This window comes from Mus caroli, unplaced genomic scaffold (assembly GCF_978045245.1).
Source record: "Mus caroli unplaced genomic scaffold, Mus_caroli_1 scaffold_14, whole genome shotgun sequence".
NCBI classification, from domain to species: domain Eukaryota; kingdom Metazoa; phylum Chordata; class Mammalia; order Rodentia; family Muridae; genus Mus; species Mus caroli.
This window is the reverse complement of record NW_028227269.1, coordinates 50,258,365-50,275,611: the sequence shown is the minus strand read 5'-3', so window position 1 is coordinate 50,275,611 and position 17,247 is coordinate 50,258,365. Positions and strand designations below refer to the sequence as shown.

At 42.4% G+C, this 17,247-nt stretch overlaps 1 protein-coding gene across 1 annotated transcript; it reads left to right on the top strand.

Moving 5' to 3' along the window:
- Positions 1-7,203: 7,203 nt before the first annotated feature.
- Dtd2 (D-aminoacyl-tRNA deacylase 2) lies at positions 7,204-15,729 on the top strand. Its single transcript, XM_021179042.3, has 3 exons — positions 7,204-7,328; positions 8,759-8,828; positions 13,416-15,729. The coding sequence occupies exons 1-3, from the start codon at positions 7,218-7,220 to the stop codon at positions 13,739-13,741; spliced, it is 507 nt and encodes a 168-aa protein (XP_021034701.1). The 5' UTR covers positions 7,204-7,217; the 3' UTR covers positions 13,742-15,729.
- The last annotated feature ends 1,518 nt before the right edge of the window (positions 15,730-17,247 follow it).

Below are 17,247 nucleotides of genomic sequence, written 5' to 3'. Positions count from 1 at the left end.
GGGCCAAGTCTGGATAGGGTCCCTAGCACTGAAAATACAATAAATAAAAACCTGTTTCCTCTTCCTCAGAGTCTTCATGTGGATGTCAAATGTCTAGAGGTCAGAATTCATATGGGTACTCTTTCAGGTCCCCTGGTGGACAACTACCTTCCGATGGACCTTTAATAAAAATCTCTCAAAGTGAAATGTGCGTGGGCCGAATGGAACTATCCGAAGCATCTCTGCGATGCTGATGTGATGCACACTTGACGGAAACTTTCCATTGTCGTTTTTATAAGTATAGTCTTGTTAGCATTATCTGATTGACCTCGGTAGATAATTGTTCTGTATTCCTAAACTAAAATAATTACTCTTTATAGGTACAGGCCAAACTGTTTTTACAAAATGCCACTTTGTAATTAGAAATCTGGGTATCTAGAAGCCAGGGGTATATTTTGCAGGGGGGTGTAGAGTAAATGTTTGTCTCCTCCTGCTGTGGAAATAAACGTGCCGGAGCCCTTTCAGACCCACTCGCTCCTCGCTGCATCGTTTTCTTTTTACCAGGTCTGTCAGCTCCCACTTTCTGCCTTCTAGTTGGGTTCAGTCAAGGGAAGAAACGACAGAAAGCCAAATGGGAGGAGCAGGGAAATGCGTTTATGTGCCGGATGTTTACATTGCTGGGCCTTGAAGAAAGTTTCCCTTCCTCTGAGTTCCCCAGAATGGTGACCGCTGTCTCCTGTTGCTAGCCCTGGTCCTTCATTATCCCACACTGGTTTAACCTTTCACCTGACTGCTTACTGGTCCCATCATTCAACTCTCTTCAGCCACCTCTCTAAAGTGTGTCATCTGCTTCCTGTCAGGACAGATGCTCTGAATTTCTTCCCAAACCAAGATTTCTTCTGCCATTGCATAGGATTTGTTTTATATCGTATAGTGAACATAGAATGGTTTCTTCCAAAGTCCCTAAAGTCACTTTCATGTGTAGAAACTTCACAGTCAATCAATCAAAGTCTTGGTTTGGCCTTTCACTTTTCAAGAAAGGAAAATAACCTTGGGTGCTGGGGAAAATCGCTCAGTGATTAAAATCAGTGGTGCTCTTCCGGAGGACTTTGGTTCAAGTCCTGTGACCCATATGGTGGGTCACAACCATGTGTAACTCTAGTGCCAGAGGACCTGATGCCTTCTTCTGGGCCCTCAGGCACCAGACATGCACAAGGTGCACAGGCAGGCAAAATACTGGCACATATTTTTTTTTTTTAAAGAACAAGAAAAGAAGAAAAAGTAGCCTTGCTGTTTGCTCTTTTGATCTCTAAATAATAGCATCTCTGATCAATAATATAGAATACACTACATCTCTTGACAGAGCCTATCCCTGGAGTTATCCTGTTATGCAGTACTTCTCAAACACCCAGGTGAGAGAATTCCTTAGGACCCTGTGAAGTAAGCCAAGGTCACAGACGAATCTTTAGCAGAGTGCAAATATCTAGAGAGTATACTGGACCTGCCTTATCTCTGAGGACTTGTTTTTGTTTTTTTTTTAAGATTTTATTTATTTATTTTATGTATGTAAGTTCACTGTAGCTGTCCTCAGACACTCCAGAAGAGGGTGTCAGATCTCATTACAGATGGTTGTGAGCCACCATGTGGTTGCTGGGATTTGAACTCCTGACCTTCGGAAGAGCAGTCGGGTGCTCTTACCCACTGAGCCATCTCACCAGCCCTGAGGACTTGTTTTTATTTGGGAGTTGGATTGAGACATTCATTTTTTTTTTAATCAAGAGACAATTTAAGAAATTTCCCTAAACAATCTGATATCTCATTATCTGTAAGGACATGGTTGAGTGGATTTCTTGTTTTTCATTGTTAGTACTTAGGGTCATATTTAAGTGTTCACTGCAGAAATACAGGGTTTTTTTTTTTTTTCCTCTGTCTTTTGCTCTGATTCTTCATCCACCGAGCAGCACGCTAACGTCTGTGTCATCACACAGGGCTTTTGAGTACTTCCTACAGCAAGCTAATAGAGACGGTCGGAGTATGCTCCCGTATCCTGTGCTTGGAGGGTGAGATGTGCCAATCGTGCCCTATGTGAGATTCTCCACTCCCCGTCACGGCAGTACATCTTATTATTCACAACTAAATTAGAATTCTGATTCTACTCCAGTGCTCTATGTATTTTAGTTCATATGAACCAATTTCTCATCACCAAATCATCTTCCTAAGCCGTGATAAAGAAAACTTCTCTAGGCTTTGAAGTGGATGGGCAGAGTCTGTCTGCTTTCTGTAAAACATGGGCACCTCTTCCAGCTGCACTGCTTCTTAGCACAGCTGTCTGTAGAGCTGCAGAGAAGAGGCTCACTTTGGAGATAAATCATTGGGAAACCTCCAGTTACTAGGAAGCAGATTCTGTTTCCTGTCCACATCTTTCCTTCTTCAGGATCAGGAAGCTAGGTATCAACTGCACAACATCTTTTAGAAGTGGTTCCCCGGCCTCTCATCCTTGTGAACTACTTTTGAATGCTTGAATGTGGGATGACCAAACTGAATGAATTAAGCAACTGAAAACAAGTCTCCATCAATTATTACACCATCACAGGGGATATAGAATTCACACACAATTGACTTATTATCCATATGGCCCCTTTTAATATTGTAGCTGTTTGAAAATCATTCTTGTCCAAAAAGTAAATTCCTTTAAATAATATTTATTTTTAAAAATTATATATATGTGTGTGTGTGTACATACATACACTAAATGTGTACTGTGCGTAAGAAGGCCAAAAGAGGGCATTAGATTCCCTGGAATTGGAGTTACAGGTGGTTGTGAGACACCATGTGGGTGTTCATAAACAAATGTGGGTCCTCCCCAAGAGTAGCAAGTGCTCTGAACCACTGGCCCATCTCTCAGACATCCAAAAGTAACTTCGTACATGTTCCCAAGGCAAAGCAGACCTCCAGCCATTGTATGACAGTCTTCCTCCAAAGCTGACTGGTGCTTTGTTTTCCCTCTAGCTCTGAAGTAAATTGTCTGACCTGCTTCACCTGGAGATTAAATGGGATGCCCATGACTGTTTGACTTTTGGAAATTAAGATGAAGGACTGGGATGGAGTCGGTTTGAGTTGGTAGTTGGTCAGTTGTCCTGCTTGCACGGGCCCTGGGTTCAGTCCCCAGCACCACACAAGGCAGGAGTGGTCAAGCACACCTGTGGTCCCAACACTCAGGCGGTGGAGGCAGGAGGATCAGGAATACTATCAAGAGTTCAGGGTTATCCTCTGACACGTAGTGAGTTGAGGTCAGCCTAGACTATGAGACCATGTCTCAAAAAGCAAGGTGTCCCTATGAACTATATCAAAATTCCAGTCAAAAACTACCATCTCAACTAGTAAACGTACTCTAGTGTAACTTTCTAATGCAATTTAATTTTCTTTGCTCTTTATTGCTTTATTCAAATTTTGCTATCCTATTGCCTGCATGTCCTACTTCCATGAATTCTTTGTGAGAACAGTTTTTACAAAACACAGAAAGTGCTTTCTTTAATGTCTACTCCTTACTGCCCTCTGCAGGCAGAAGAGAAGAATAAGTGGCCAGATTTTTTTTTTTTAACTGACATTCTCAGCCTAAGAGATTCTCACCCAATGGCAAAGTTAAAAGTAACTGGTGATTTTTTTGAAACACTAACCATTAACAACCAAACACTATCTAAGCACAGAAATGGCTTCCCCGTTGCTCCTTGTTGCACAGAGACCCCGGGAAACTATGCATCCTACTGGCAACAGCTCCTCCCATCTCCGGCACTCACACACGAATAAACACCAAAGTCTTCAGTAACTCCGGATCACAGCTTGGGTCTCTATACAATGTTCCTTTCCACTTGTAAAACTGGAATATTAGTTGCAGCGTACAGACTCAATAGTTACAGTGACATACAGGTGCAGGCATGAAAACTTCAACTTATGAATACTACACAAAAGACAACCAATGTGGGAGCCCCTGTAACGCAGCCACCAGAGATAAAGTGAGATGTTTCATTTTCTTTTTACTGAAAGTGTTAGGGAGGCTGCGAGATAACTCGCCAGCAAACAGCTTCAGTTTGTATACAAAGGACTACTGATTATGCATGGGTTACTTTCTCCAGTCACACTACTTTGTATGGACAGCGGCACCATCAGTGATGTCATCTTCTAAAACAACAGACATGAATATATTGTGCCAACTGAGCCCAAATCAATGACCTGAGTAATGCAATCAGGGTAACACTATTATTTGCCCGCTAAACCCTCCGCATCTGTGAGAAAGAAATGCTAATCCTATGCACTTTCACGGAATAGATTTCGTGGGAAAGAAAACCAAGCCCTGTTTACTTTTATTTACATTCTAATAAGTTCTTAAGGAAAATGGACCACAGGATTCGATGTCATTGGGTACATCAGAAAATGTTGCAGGACTGTGTACGTATCAAATTCAGTTACTGGTGAGCGAGCACACTCTGAGATAAGAATATTCCTACCAAGGATATTTTCTAAAGAAATGCTCTCCTCCATTCAAAAGGAGGTTTCTCCTGCCTGGGACTGAGGGGTTGGTGAGTCTGTGGTTCTTGTGAGGAACACTGTCAGTCCAAGTAGCATGCCTTCTTTTAAGATATAGAGATAGAAATTAAATATAGATTCATGTATATGTATATGATGTATGTGTATATGTATAAAAACAGTTATGCTTATTGTGTATAATTTTAGGTAAGTGTAAAATAATAAAAGCACAGCATTCCAAGGAATTCCAAAACAACATAAACTATTATTGCCCTGGATACCTCTCAAAGGCTGAAGGAAAGTCTCTTGCTGAGGACACTTTACATTTAACACAGGACTCAGACCACTCGAGCTGGATCTGACCTAAAAGCCTCCTTCCTGTGTCTAGCTTCCATGCTACCAGACAACGCTATGCAAGCTGCCAAAGGAGGGAAGCAATTTCCAGCCCCGCCCAGTAATGACACCTATGAACCACAACAAGGACCAGCAAGGCCAGAGAGCCACAAAGACACAGTAAACGGCACTCCCAAGTCAGTTGTAACCAACAGCTGTCTAATTGGGTGCAAAGCCCACTGGACAAGAGGTAAATCATGCCTGTTACTAGAACCTAGCCAAATTCCCCAGGGGTAGTGAGGTCATCGGTCTTAGAAGAGAATCTACTCCATGGCATAACTGTGCTAGCGCAACATAATTTCTAATCACATTCTAAATTGTATCCTTATATCCACGGGTAAATGTAACTATCACCACTCATTATGGAAGAGTCTCTTAACAGCCAATGAGAACTGTCACAGAGAACCACAACTGGACACAATTTGGAGATCAAAGGATTGTGGGAAGCCCGGCCCCATCTACATCACGTCACATCTATATCATAGATGCTCTTGCATCTATCACTCAAGGAACATCTCAGAAGAGGAAGCAGAAAAATTGGAAGAGTTAGAATACTAGGATGTCTGCTTGCAAAACAATCTCTCATAGAAGCGGTTGCATAAAAGAAACCTGAACAAAGGCAATAGGACATCTCAATCGAGTCTACCCCTAGACAAAGAACTGCAGGCAGCTAATGACTGTACAGAAAGAGAATTAACCTCTCCTATGAATGTCACCCAATACAAAGAGATCAGCTCTGAGGCCATACACACACAAACAGACTCAACAGGTTATATTTGTATATTTGTACATGCTTAATGTAACTATAATAATTGAAGAAAAAAGTTTATTAATGCAAGTGAGGAAAAATAAAAGAAGTTGGGAGAAGAGACTTGGGAGGGGTTGGGGAAGGAAAGTGATATAACTATATTTGAATTAAAATGTGTATAAATGAAAAATTAAAAATAATAAAAAAGGAATTGGTCGCCCCCCCCCAAATGCATTCACATAGCTTATAAACACCCTTCCACAACTATGGAATGATTTGTAGCATTTCTGATATAGGAGTCAGCACTGCTTTGAGTGGATGTGATGGTTTGTATATGCTTGGCCCAGGGAGTAGCACTATTAGGAGGTGTGACCTTGTTGGAGTAGTGTGTCACTGTGAGTGTGGGCTTAAGATCCTCATCCCAGCTGCCTGGGAGTTAGTCTTCTACTAGCAGCCTTCAGATGAAGACGTAGAACTCTCAGCTCTGCCTGCACCATGCCTGCCTAGATGCTGCCATACTCCCATCTTGATGATACTGGACCAAACCTCTGAACCTGTAAGCCAGCCCCAATTAAATGTTGCCCTTATAATACTTTCCTTGGTCATGGTGTCTATTCATAACAGTAAAACTCTAAGACTGTGGGCAAGATATATTTTGAAAGATTTCTAACTTTTAATTCAGTGGTTCTCAACTTTGCTAATGCTGCAACCCTTTAATATAGTTCCTCAGGTTGTCATAACCCCCAACCATAAAATGACTTTTTTGGGGGGGAGGGGGGAGTTGGTTTTTTCGAGACAGGGTTTCTCTGAATAGCCCTGGCTGTCCTGGAACTCACTCTGTAGACCAGTCTGGCCTCGAACTCAGAAATCTGCCTGCCTCTGCCTCCCAAGTGCTGGGATTAAAGGCCTGTGCCACCACTGCCCAGCTATAAAATGATTTTCATTGCTACTTTATCACTGTAATTTTGCTACTGTTATAAATAAAATGTAAATCTCTGTGTTTCCCAATAGTCTTAGATTCTCCCTTCGATAGATGCATCTGTCCCCCACCCACAGAGATCAATTGATCTCATTCTAGTTATGTCTTTATAATAAACATAGAATGGGCTTAACTCTGACTTACATTCTTTCCAATACCTGGAAACCTAAGCTTTCTGAAATGAAAAAGATTTCTTCAAAAGCTATGAAGCAGGTAGCGGAGCAGGATGGGGTGGGGTGGGGCAGTGGGCGGGCACACGTGTAATTCCTGCAATTGGGAGAAGGAGGCAGTTCAAGGTCAGCCTCAGCTACGTGGTTATTGTGACCAACCCCGACTCTATGAGACCCTACCTCCAAAAACAAAACTAAAAACAAGGCATTCGAGGATGAGATTAAGTTAAAGAAGAAGGGAGAGAAGGAGAAACAGAGATCTCTAAACAAAAACCCTCCGAGAGACTGCAGCTTCAAAGCTCCAAAGCAGGTCAATTCCACATCCGGGACTCCGGAGAGCCAGGCGGAGGCCCCGCCCACTTGGGGGTGGGGCCACGAACAGTGGGAGAAGCCTACCCGAGCATGCGCAGTGCGGACCCGCGCCATGGCGGACAGCGGTCGTGCGGCCCAGGCTCGTGCGCTCCTGCAGCAGTGTATGCACGCTCGCCTGCAAGTGCGCCCGGCCGATGGAGACGCCGCGGCGCAGTGGGTGGAGGTAACGTCCGGCCCTATCCGCGGAACCGTGCGGGTCTTCCTGTCATCTTTCGTGAGATGAAGAGCTTGTCCCTTTCCGTCTGCCCACCCTAGTGGGCTGCCTAGCTGTCTCTTTGGACTTGCATCTGTCTGGTGGTGGCCTGTGCCCGACTGGTTCCCTCTGCAGCTCTCAGCCTGCGGATGATCTTTCTGCCTTAGTATATTAAGTGTTGAGGTAACAGCGTAAGCCTTGCTTCTCAGAATGCTCAGGGAATCTCACCGCCAGGAGATCCCTTAGATTCCATTATCCCGCAATGCGGGGCTGCTCACCACCACCTGTAACTCCAGCTCCTTCGGATCTGATGGCCTCCTCTCGGCGGGACAGACACCTGCCGTTGTACACAGACACACAAGTGCACATAGTTAAAATTTTTTTCCCAGGTAATTCAAGTATGAGAGCAGAGCTAGCTATATTTACACAGAAAACCATTAGAACCAGAAAGATATAGCTGAAGTTAATGTTGCTAACAGTTAAATTGAGTCCCAAACATGTATAAAGCTTTGGAAGTTAAGCATGAAATATAGCTGTGTGTCTTCCCATTTATTTTTATGTAGCATTTGATAAACACCTGGGTCGTATTTACTATGAGCTCAGCGCTGTTTTAAGCAGTTTGCAGTTACTAATGCATTTAATCTTTGTGGTGGCTTCTGAATCAAGTGAGCGAAGGAAATTAACATACAATCAATTCCCTTAGTGGTAGCAATGAAGTCATTTATCACTTGTTTATTTTCTTGTAGACTATCTTACAGGAACTAGTAAGCAAATATTCAAGTCATTATGTAAAATGAGAAGGTGTATAGTCCTGATAACAACCAACCTTTTCCTATAGAACTTATCATAAATGTAATTTTCAAAGCCCAATCGTTGGGTTTTCTTCAGGCATTGACCGCGGTAACAGAAAAAGCAATTGAACAGTTCCTGGAATTTGTAAAAATAAGACAAAACCCCATGTAGAAATACCACTCTCTTTAAATGACTTAGGGGAAAATAAACAGTAACATCGGAGGACACTAGTAACACTGTTGCTTATTCAACAGCCCCATGTGGGGAAAGGAGGATCATTTGACGTTGACTAAATCAGCCTGTTACTTTCTGTGGGCCTGGCAGAGTTGGGGGAGGCTGTCTGAAAACTGCTGGCTCAGTAGAAATAAATGCAGGCATGGTTTGTAATCTTCACCCCTCTTAACTGTAGTGTAATCCCTTAAATAAGCATGGTGATTAAGACTTGGCAAAGATTATTTTGTTTCTCATAATTTATTTAGAATTCAAGACTCTCCTTATTTCCTTAGCTTTTAACCCAAGTGCTTGTAGACACTGTGGAATGCTTCCCATTGAGCTGTGTCTCTGTGGTCTCCTTCCTAACCTGAGATTCCTGTGGTCATTTCTCACAGATTCGGAGAGGATTGGTGATCTATGTGTGTTTCTTCAAGGGAGCTGACACAGACCTTCTCCCCAAAATGGGTATGTGTTTCCTCCCCTCTCCCAGCCAGCGAGCGGGGCATGAGAGTGGTGTGCTGAAACTCATTATGATGTGGAACAAGTAAAGGAGCAAAGATAGAACTGCTTATGAGCAAGGGAACCAAAATATCCAAAACCACACTGCGTTGGTCTCGGTGGGATTTTGTTTTGTTTTTAAGGGCTTGGGGTTGACCTTGTACATGTTAAGCAAGTGCTCTACACTGACCTACAGCCTCAGCTAAGAAGCACAATTTATTGTTACTCTTTCCTCTTTGTTTTGCTGTAGCGCTATAGTGCTACACATTTGAAGCCAGGGCCTAGAGCATGATGGGAAAGTGCTTCACCACTGCACTGTATCCTAAGCCCTTTTTAGCAACTGGGAATTGAACCTGGGTCCCCTGGAGGAACAGCAGCAGCTCTTCAGTGCTGAAGCATGAGCCCAAACTGTGCCGCTGTGTTAATAATGCTGCTTATTGTGAATTTTAAAGAAAGTGCACATGATGGGACTCTTGTAAAACATCGCAGTATTGCAAGTGGCTTATAGACTGCTTTAGAAGATAGACACATAAGCCCTCGTGTACAGCACAGTTCTGCCCAGAGTACAGAAGGTTGTGAGAGTACAGTGGCCATGGAGATCCACTTTCTTTATCACGCTCACCGTGTGTGTGTGTGTGTGTGTGTGTGTGTGTGTGTGTGTGCATTTTATAAAATGGTAGATTTTATAGGCATTTATCATACACTTGACTTTCTTTACTTCCTATTACCCTCTCTTGTTCCTCTCACGCCACCATGGTCCCTTCCCTCTTAAGAGCACCCCTAATGGGCCATAGAGGACAATGTATTACTGCATCTGTGTCCAATCACATCTGGACCATTCATGCTTATATCACTGATAGAGGAGAATTTATAGCAACCATTTGCATAGGGTTTTGTATAAAAATATATAGTTCTCCTAATTCCTGAACTAAAATTAGTGTTAATACCCAAAATTAGGTAAAATAAACCCATAAAGCCATACATCCTCTGAGGACAGAGGAAACAGTAAATGCGCAAGGATCACAGAAGAATAACTAACCTGTGACAGCTTTCCAGGATCGTATGCAGTCCATGGCCCTGCACAGTCCTTATGGTAGATAATTCCATAGGTTCAGACATACTGAATCATCATAGTTAAAAGGTAGTATTTGATTCAAAACTTAAGCTCAGGGAAAAGAAACTAAAGTAATGGAATTATTCCTAAGCCTGGAGGTGGCCTATACGCTCCTCATTAGTAAAATATAGCACATATTGGTTAGATTAATACAAAATTTAAGCTAACCACAGTTGCATGTACCTATAGTTCCAGCTACTCATGAGGCTGAGGCAGGGAATGCCTTGATCCTAGGATTGGATCAGCCTGAACAAGAAAGCAAGGCATGCCACAGAGAAAAGCAACGCAGATGGATAGTCAGAGCTCATAGAAATTAACCTGGCCAAGAGCAGTAATGAAAGTGAAACTCGTGGGCAGAGAGCGCATTCATGACACCTTAGCCAAAAGTCAACTAACAGAGGAAATTCCATGCTTATCTTCCAAACTTTGCTGACAACTTTGTCAAAGCATGAGAACAATACTTAAGAAAGCACTGTGTGATAGGTAACCAATGGTTTGAAATTTGATTCTAGTGGATAATAAGGAGCCTTTGAAGGCTTGAGAAAATGAAATAAAGCCCCTCTGTTAGAGAGGTATTTCTGAGCTCCTGTTATTGAGGTGGTCGACATTCTGCTTGTTTTCCTAAATTAGTAACTTACCCTGATCATCTTTGCTGCCCACAGGAATGTAATAAGACTCTTCAAGTACAAAAATAAAATGTAGGTCATCTGTAGCCAGGAAGTGGTAGCTCATACCTTTAATCCCAGCACTGGAGAGGCAGAGGCAGGCGGATCTCTGAGTCAGAGGTCAGCCTGGTCTACACAGTAAGTCAGGGATACACAGAGAAACCCTGTCTCAAAAAAAAACAAAAAACAAAAACAAAGATTGACTTCGCAAAGCTGTGTTATGGTCTTAATGTCTCAATCATAGTGAGGTAAGATAAACCCATGAAACCCAATCTGCAGGTTGTTTCTTAGTGACTAAGCCTGTGTGCTTCTGTCTTTTTCTTTATGAGGTCACTCTAAATACATGTGTAAGATTGTGGTGAATTAAAACACAGGGGACTCTACCTTAAGACTGTTAATGACTAGTTTAACAAGTTTATCATTCTCAATAAAGGACTTACATGGCTAAGGGTCACATTCAGCAGAGTAAAGTACAAGCAAAATAACCGTTTATTGTGGAGAGGTTAGTTTGTACGTCCCTCTGTCCAGAAGTGAGCCAGTCTGAGGAGGTTCTCTTAAAGCCTGCCTCACACCTGCTCATGGGGTCAGACCTCTCCAGCCAAGCCTTACGTACATTAGGAGTATAATCGGTTATGTCCATGAAGTCTGAAACATCATAGCTAAAACAGAAATGTGTAGAATCTTCCTCAGTTCATCTTCATTATAATTGTACTAAGATCAAGGATCTGTCAAAGCTTGATTTCATGTCTGTGCTGTTGGAGGTATTTGATTAATAACCTGTCTTACAATTTTTAAGTTTCTGCCACATTATTGATTATTCAACTTGCTTCTATTTCTCTTTGTACAGTTTTTACTTGTACATGTCCATATGTGAGCTCTCAGTTCCAGCCAGTAGAGGGAGGTATATGAAAGTCTATGAGTATTACTGCTCATTGCCAGTAATCCAGAATTGCTAATTTAGGAGTGTGGGGCCTGGGTAGCTAAATAGTGATTCCATTGGAATGAAGTGTTCGGGAGACTTCCTGTTTCCTGAGATTAGTCGGTGGGGCTGCTGGCTGACGGTACCTGTTCACAACGGAGAATTACAAAGGTGTTTAAAGAGAAATGTTAAGTTAATAAAAAGCAATAGGGCTTTTTGTACCATAGGTTAGGAACCAACCGATTTTTGCCAGGTTAAGTGCATGACTTGTGGAGTAGGAAACCATACCAAGTGTTTACTGATGTTTACTGCAGGACATGCAGTAGCTGAAATCAACCGAACTAGAAAGCATGCCTTTAAAATTAGGAAAATAAAAAAAATCTATGTAGCCATGGCTGAGCTGGAGCTCACAGAGGTCTGTCTGCCTCAACCTGCCGTCCTGAGACTATAAGGTTTATAGAATTTCTTTGCTGCTTGTTCTGTTCTTCATAAGAAGAATTCATTTTTCCCTTTGTAGAGGGAGTGGGGACCTGAGTGTAGATATAGGCATCTCGGTTTATACCTTGAAATGGTTAATGTTGAAATAGTCTAGGTTTCTAGGTACACATAGATGTGTATGGTAATTTAGATAAATAGTCTTATTATGCTTATAAAAATATTGCCATGGGGTTTTTTGTTTTGGATTTGAGAGGAGTATTTATGTGTATGGCTGTTATGCCTGTCTGTGTACCGTGTACAAATGTTGCCCAAAGAGGCCATAAGAGGGCATCAGGTCCTCTGGTACTGGAGCCAGAGACGGTTGTTAGCGGTCATGTGAATGCTTGGAACCAATCTCCATCCTCGAGAAGAGTAGTAAGTACTTTCAATATCCACGGCTTCTCTCCAGCCTCCCATTTACATATCTATCTACCTATACTTACTCATGTACACATACATATCCATATACACAGAAGCTGACATTCTCATCTCTAATAACAGATTTCACCTTTACATTTTCCCAATAGGCCTTATTTATAAAATGTTAGTCCATGTTAATTTGCCTTAAATTGTGAAATTACAAAATCACTGGTTTATAGTGGAATTGAACCAATGGGTTTGTTTAAGAAGTGAAAAGAGCAGAGAAACAAACATCCATGCGTCCCCACAGGCAACAGTGTCTGAGGTTCCAGTGTACGGCTACTCCTTTGAATGTAGGTCTTCTGGGATGAACTTTATGTGGTTGCACCTCGCTGCCAGGTCAGATTTGAAGCACCCTGGTATTTTCTGTATAGCATTCAGAATGTTCTGTATATTTTGGTCTTAGGCAGTGTCTTAGTCAGGGTTTCTATTCCTGCACAAACATCATGACCAAGAATCAAGTTGGGGAGGAAAGGGTTTATTCGGCTTACACTTCCATACTGCTGTTCATCACCAAGGAAGTCAGGACTGGAACTCAAGCAGGGCAGGAAGCAGAAGCTGATGCAGAGGCCATGGAGGGATGTTCCTTACTGGTTTGCTTCCCCTGGCTTGCTCAGCCTGCTCTCTTATAGAACCAAGACTACCAGCCCAGAGATGGTCCCTCCCACAAGGGGCCTTTCTCCCTTGATCACTAATTGAGAAAATGCCTTACAGCTGGATCTCATGGAGGCATTTCCTCAACTGAAACTCCTTTTTATGTAATAACTCCAGCTGTGTCAAGTTTACACAAAACTAGCCAGTACAGGCAGTGTTGTTTAGTGAAGCCCTTTTTAACATCTACAGCCTGGGGTTGAAAACTAGGTTTGGAATATGAAACTTGATAACCAACTAAAAGATTGATGGTTTTCTTCATGTTTATTTATCACTTCAAAAATGCTTCACTTCTTTTCTTTACGCAGTTAATACGCTGTTAAATGTGAAGTTAAGCGAAACGGAAACCGGCAAGCACGTCTCAATCCTCGATCTGCCTGGCGATGTTCTGATCATCCCGCAAGCCACCCTCGGGGGCAGGGTGAAAGGGCGGAACATGCAGTACCACTCTAACTCTGGAAAGGAGGAGGGCTCAGAACTGTACTCCCAGTTTGTGAGTCTGTGTGAACAAGCCGTGGCCAACAACACCAAGAGTGTAGAAGCGAGGGTTGCGGTGGCCCACGGCACGTACGGGAACAGGCAAGTGTTAAAGCTGGACACCAATGGACCATACACGCACCTCATTGAGTTTTGAAGAATTCCGTTCCACACCGCTTCCTGTATAAAAAGACCTGGACTTTTAATTCCAGTGCTCAGGGGACAGACGCAAGCAGATTTCAGTGAGGTGGGGACCAGCCTGGTCTATGTATCGAGTTCTAGGACAGCCAGGACTACACAGTGAAACTCTGACTCCAAAAACAAAAAGTTAAGTATTTATGCCGGGCATAGTAGTGCACATGCCTTTAATTCCAGCACTTGAGAGGCAGAGGCTGGAGGATCTCTGTGAGTTTGAGGACAGCCTGGTCCACAGTGTGAGTTCTAGGACAGGCAGAGCTACACGTGAGCCCCTGTCTTGAAAAAACAAAACTACATAAATAAATAAATAAATAAATACTAAAACTTTAAGATACTTTTCAAAGTGAAGAATAAATGAGCAGAACTAGACGTCCGAGTAGCTGCTGGTGTCTCCTGGTGTCTCAGGATGTCTTAGTCGGTGATTGGATGCTTTAGATTCCAATTGCTCACACACCCCAAAATCCCTTATTTTTTTTATAGCTTTCCTACTGTTCTATTTTGAAACTTAAGAATCAATAACTTGAGCTCATTGTCCTTAGCTTTTGTTTTATTGATTCACAATACAGTTGTTGAAATGTAATAAACTATTCATAAGCTTAGAAACTCCATTTTTTCTTAAAGCTTCTCCAAGGACATGTATATGCCTTTCAAAAAAGACTACATTACTTCCTTTAAATCGCTTTGACTTTATGCTCAGGTGAAATGCTGACTCACAGCCCCAGATATGGCTCAAGCAATTCTCCTTACAGAAATTGCCTGAGATACTTGAGGAGAATGGCAGTGCAAGAGCGAGGAGGGTTGTTCCTTAGAAATGATGGCAGATAGGGAAGAAACAGGAAAGAGTAGGCTGGGACTAACTTCGGTTTAGCTTTCAGCTTACACACATGCTTTACCTTCAGAGCTCTAATGAGGACAGCACTGTAAGAAGCAAGACAAGTCATTTCTGCACGCCATCCTATTCAGCAGACTCATCTCTGTCCTCTAACGTGAGACCTGTTGAAATTAACCTTGATGAAAGGTCTGCTTCTCTCCTTGCCAATAATTGCTTTATCTACTAAACTAGGCACAAGCTGAATTGCCCCTAACGTGGATGCCTAGAGGCTCCCCTGGAGCTGGCGTTACAGGTGGTTGTGTCTGATGTGGGTGCCAGGAATCCAACTGAGGCCCAATTAAGTAAGCAGTGCTTGCTCCTAACCACCCAGCCATCTCTCCACCACCCAGAAGTGTCTTTTAATCTTTCAATTTCGAAACTGGGAACCACTTGTAGAAAATACTCTATGAAAGGTGGAACATGCACTTTTGATGTCTTGAACACATTCCTATAAAGTAAAATGGGGGAACTGGAGAGGTGGGTCAGTGGTTCCGTGAATGTTACTCTTAAAGGAGAGGCGTTCAGCTCTCAGCACCAACATCAGGCAATTGACAGCATCCTGTTGCTCCAGCTCCAGGTCTGTACCACACACACACACACGCATATGTGCTTGCTTTTTTTTTTTTTTTTTTTTTTTTTTTGATCTTAAAAAAATCAGCATGAATCACACCTTTATCCTCCCTCCATTGCTTCATGTTATAAAAGAAGGCATGCTGTCACAGAGGCTGCCCGTCAGGGGGAGGAGCCATACATCAGACCCTGTGTAGTATCTTCCCTAAACATAAGCAGCAGCAGCCCTGAGTTGGGGGTGGGACAATAGGATTGGCTCCCTAAATTACAGCCCTACATTCTGCATAGCACTGTCATATGTCTGCTAAACTCAGGGACCCTACTCTCTAACTAAGGTCAGAGACCTCTCCCCTCCTCTCTAAGGTCCAGAAATGTCGGAATTCCCTTTGTTCTGCTGGTCCCTGTTGGGTCTCTCAGCCCAGCCTCCCCCATTGTGAATGGCAGCTTTACTAAAGGTATTTCACCAGAAAGGAAAAAAAAAAAAAGACATACCATTTATGAATAAATCTATGCTAATGATTTTTGGCTCTATGGTGAAGGAATAAACATTATTGAATATCAATATCAAATACTACAGCACTCTATGCCACTTGTCTTGGAGAATAACAACCTCGCTGCTGTTACAAGAGGAAATGTCTGCTTTTCACTCTCAGTGACCAGCATTGCAGAGGACCTCATAGATGATTTACTTATATAACAAAAACACTTGCCAGAATTGCAGTGTATTTACAAGTCAGGCAAGCACTGGAGATGGTTTAACTTGGTAGCCCAGTTGGTTTGTTTGGGTCCTGCACGCCCACCTTCTTGTAAAGCCCGTAGCAGCCTAGTTTCTTCACCTGCACGTACTATGCTCACACCCCCCTCTCCAAACAACCCATAGAGCCACCCCAGAATGCCCTCCAACCGCCTCTTGCATCAGCCTGCCATACTCCCGGATCTGGACAATAACATTAGTTTCTTCCACCCCCAGTAAATTAAATTTAGATGGTTTCTAGCCCATGTTATCTTCAAAGGATCAGAGTAGGAAGAATAGGGTCTAACCTGAGCTAATTGTGGGTGTATATCCAGTGAGACAAAACTGCTCTGTAGTAAGCTTTTAAAGAGATTCCACTATTTACCAACTTCTGCCTATGCATAATTGGGCATACAGATGATTAAAGTCCAATGTATTATTGGAAGGGATAGGAATAGTAGGAAAAATAAATGTATGACTTGTCTGTCAAAGTAAAAACCACCCAGATTGCTCCCCCTAATAGCTAATCCCCCACTCTTGAACCCCATAAAAAGAATCCTCAAGCAAGTCCAACATATTAATTTTATTTACTTATTTATGAGATTTTTTTAAAATGTATATGGGTGTATTGCCTGTAGTATGTCTGTATACCATATGCATGCCTCAAGAAGTAGAATTATAGACAATTATTAGCTGGCTGTTAGCTACCATGTGGGTGACTTGGGAACTCAACCCAAGTCCTCTAGAAGAGAGCCAGTGAGCCCCTCTGCAGCCCTAAGACCTATAGTTGTTTAGTTTACTGAATAAGAGGAGTTTCTGAAGGGGAAGGGTTACTAGAAAGTTTACTTTTCATTCTGAACAGGGACCTTGATAGTGACTTTAAATACATGCTCATTCTGATGACTCCTACCTTCTTGGCAAGCTGTCTCCAAGGCTGTATTTCTAGAACATGTCTTTATCTAAAGTACTACAGGGTTAGAAGTTGTTGTAACCTTTTATCTTCAGGACAAAGTCTACACACTAGAGGTTGGAATCAAGGCTTTAAATACAGTCAGCCAACTGTAGTGAGTTCTGACCAAGAGTAAATTTCTAACATGAAACTATTCTCTTGTGATAACGGTATGGTTGTTATCCTCCAAGACAAGTGGCATAGAATCCTGTACTATTTGATATTGATATTTGGTAACTTATTCTTATCTGTGGAGCCAACAGATCATTAATGTGGACACTATTCATAAGTCAGAACCTTAGGAAATAATTTTCAAAGAAAGAGCAAAGTCCAAGAGGCCAA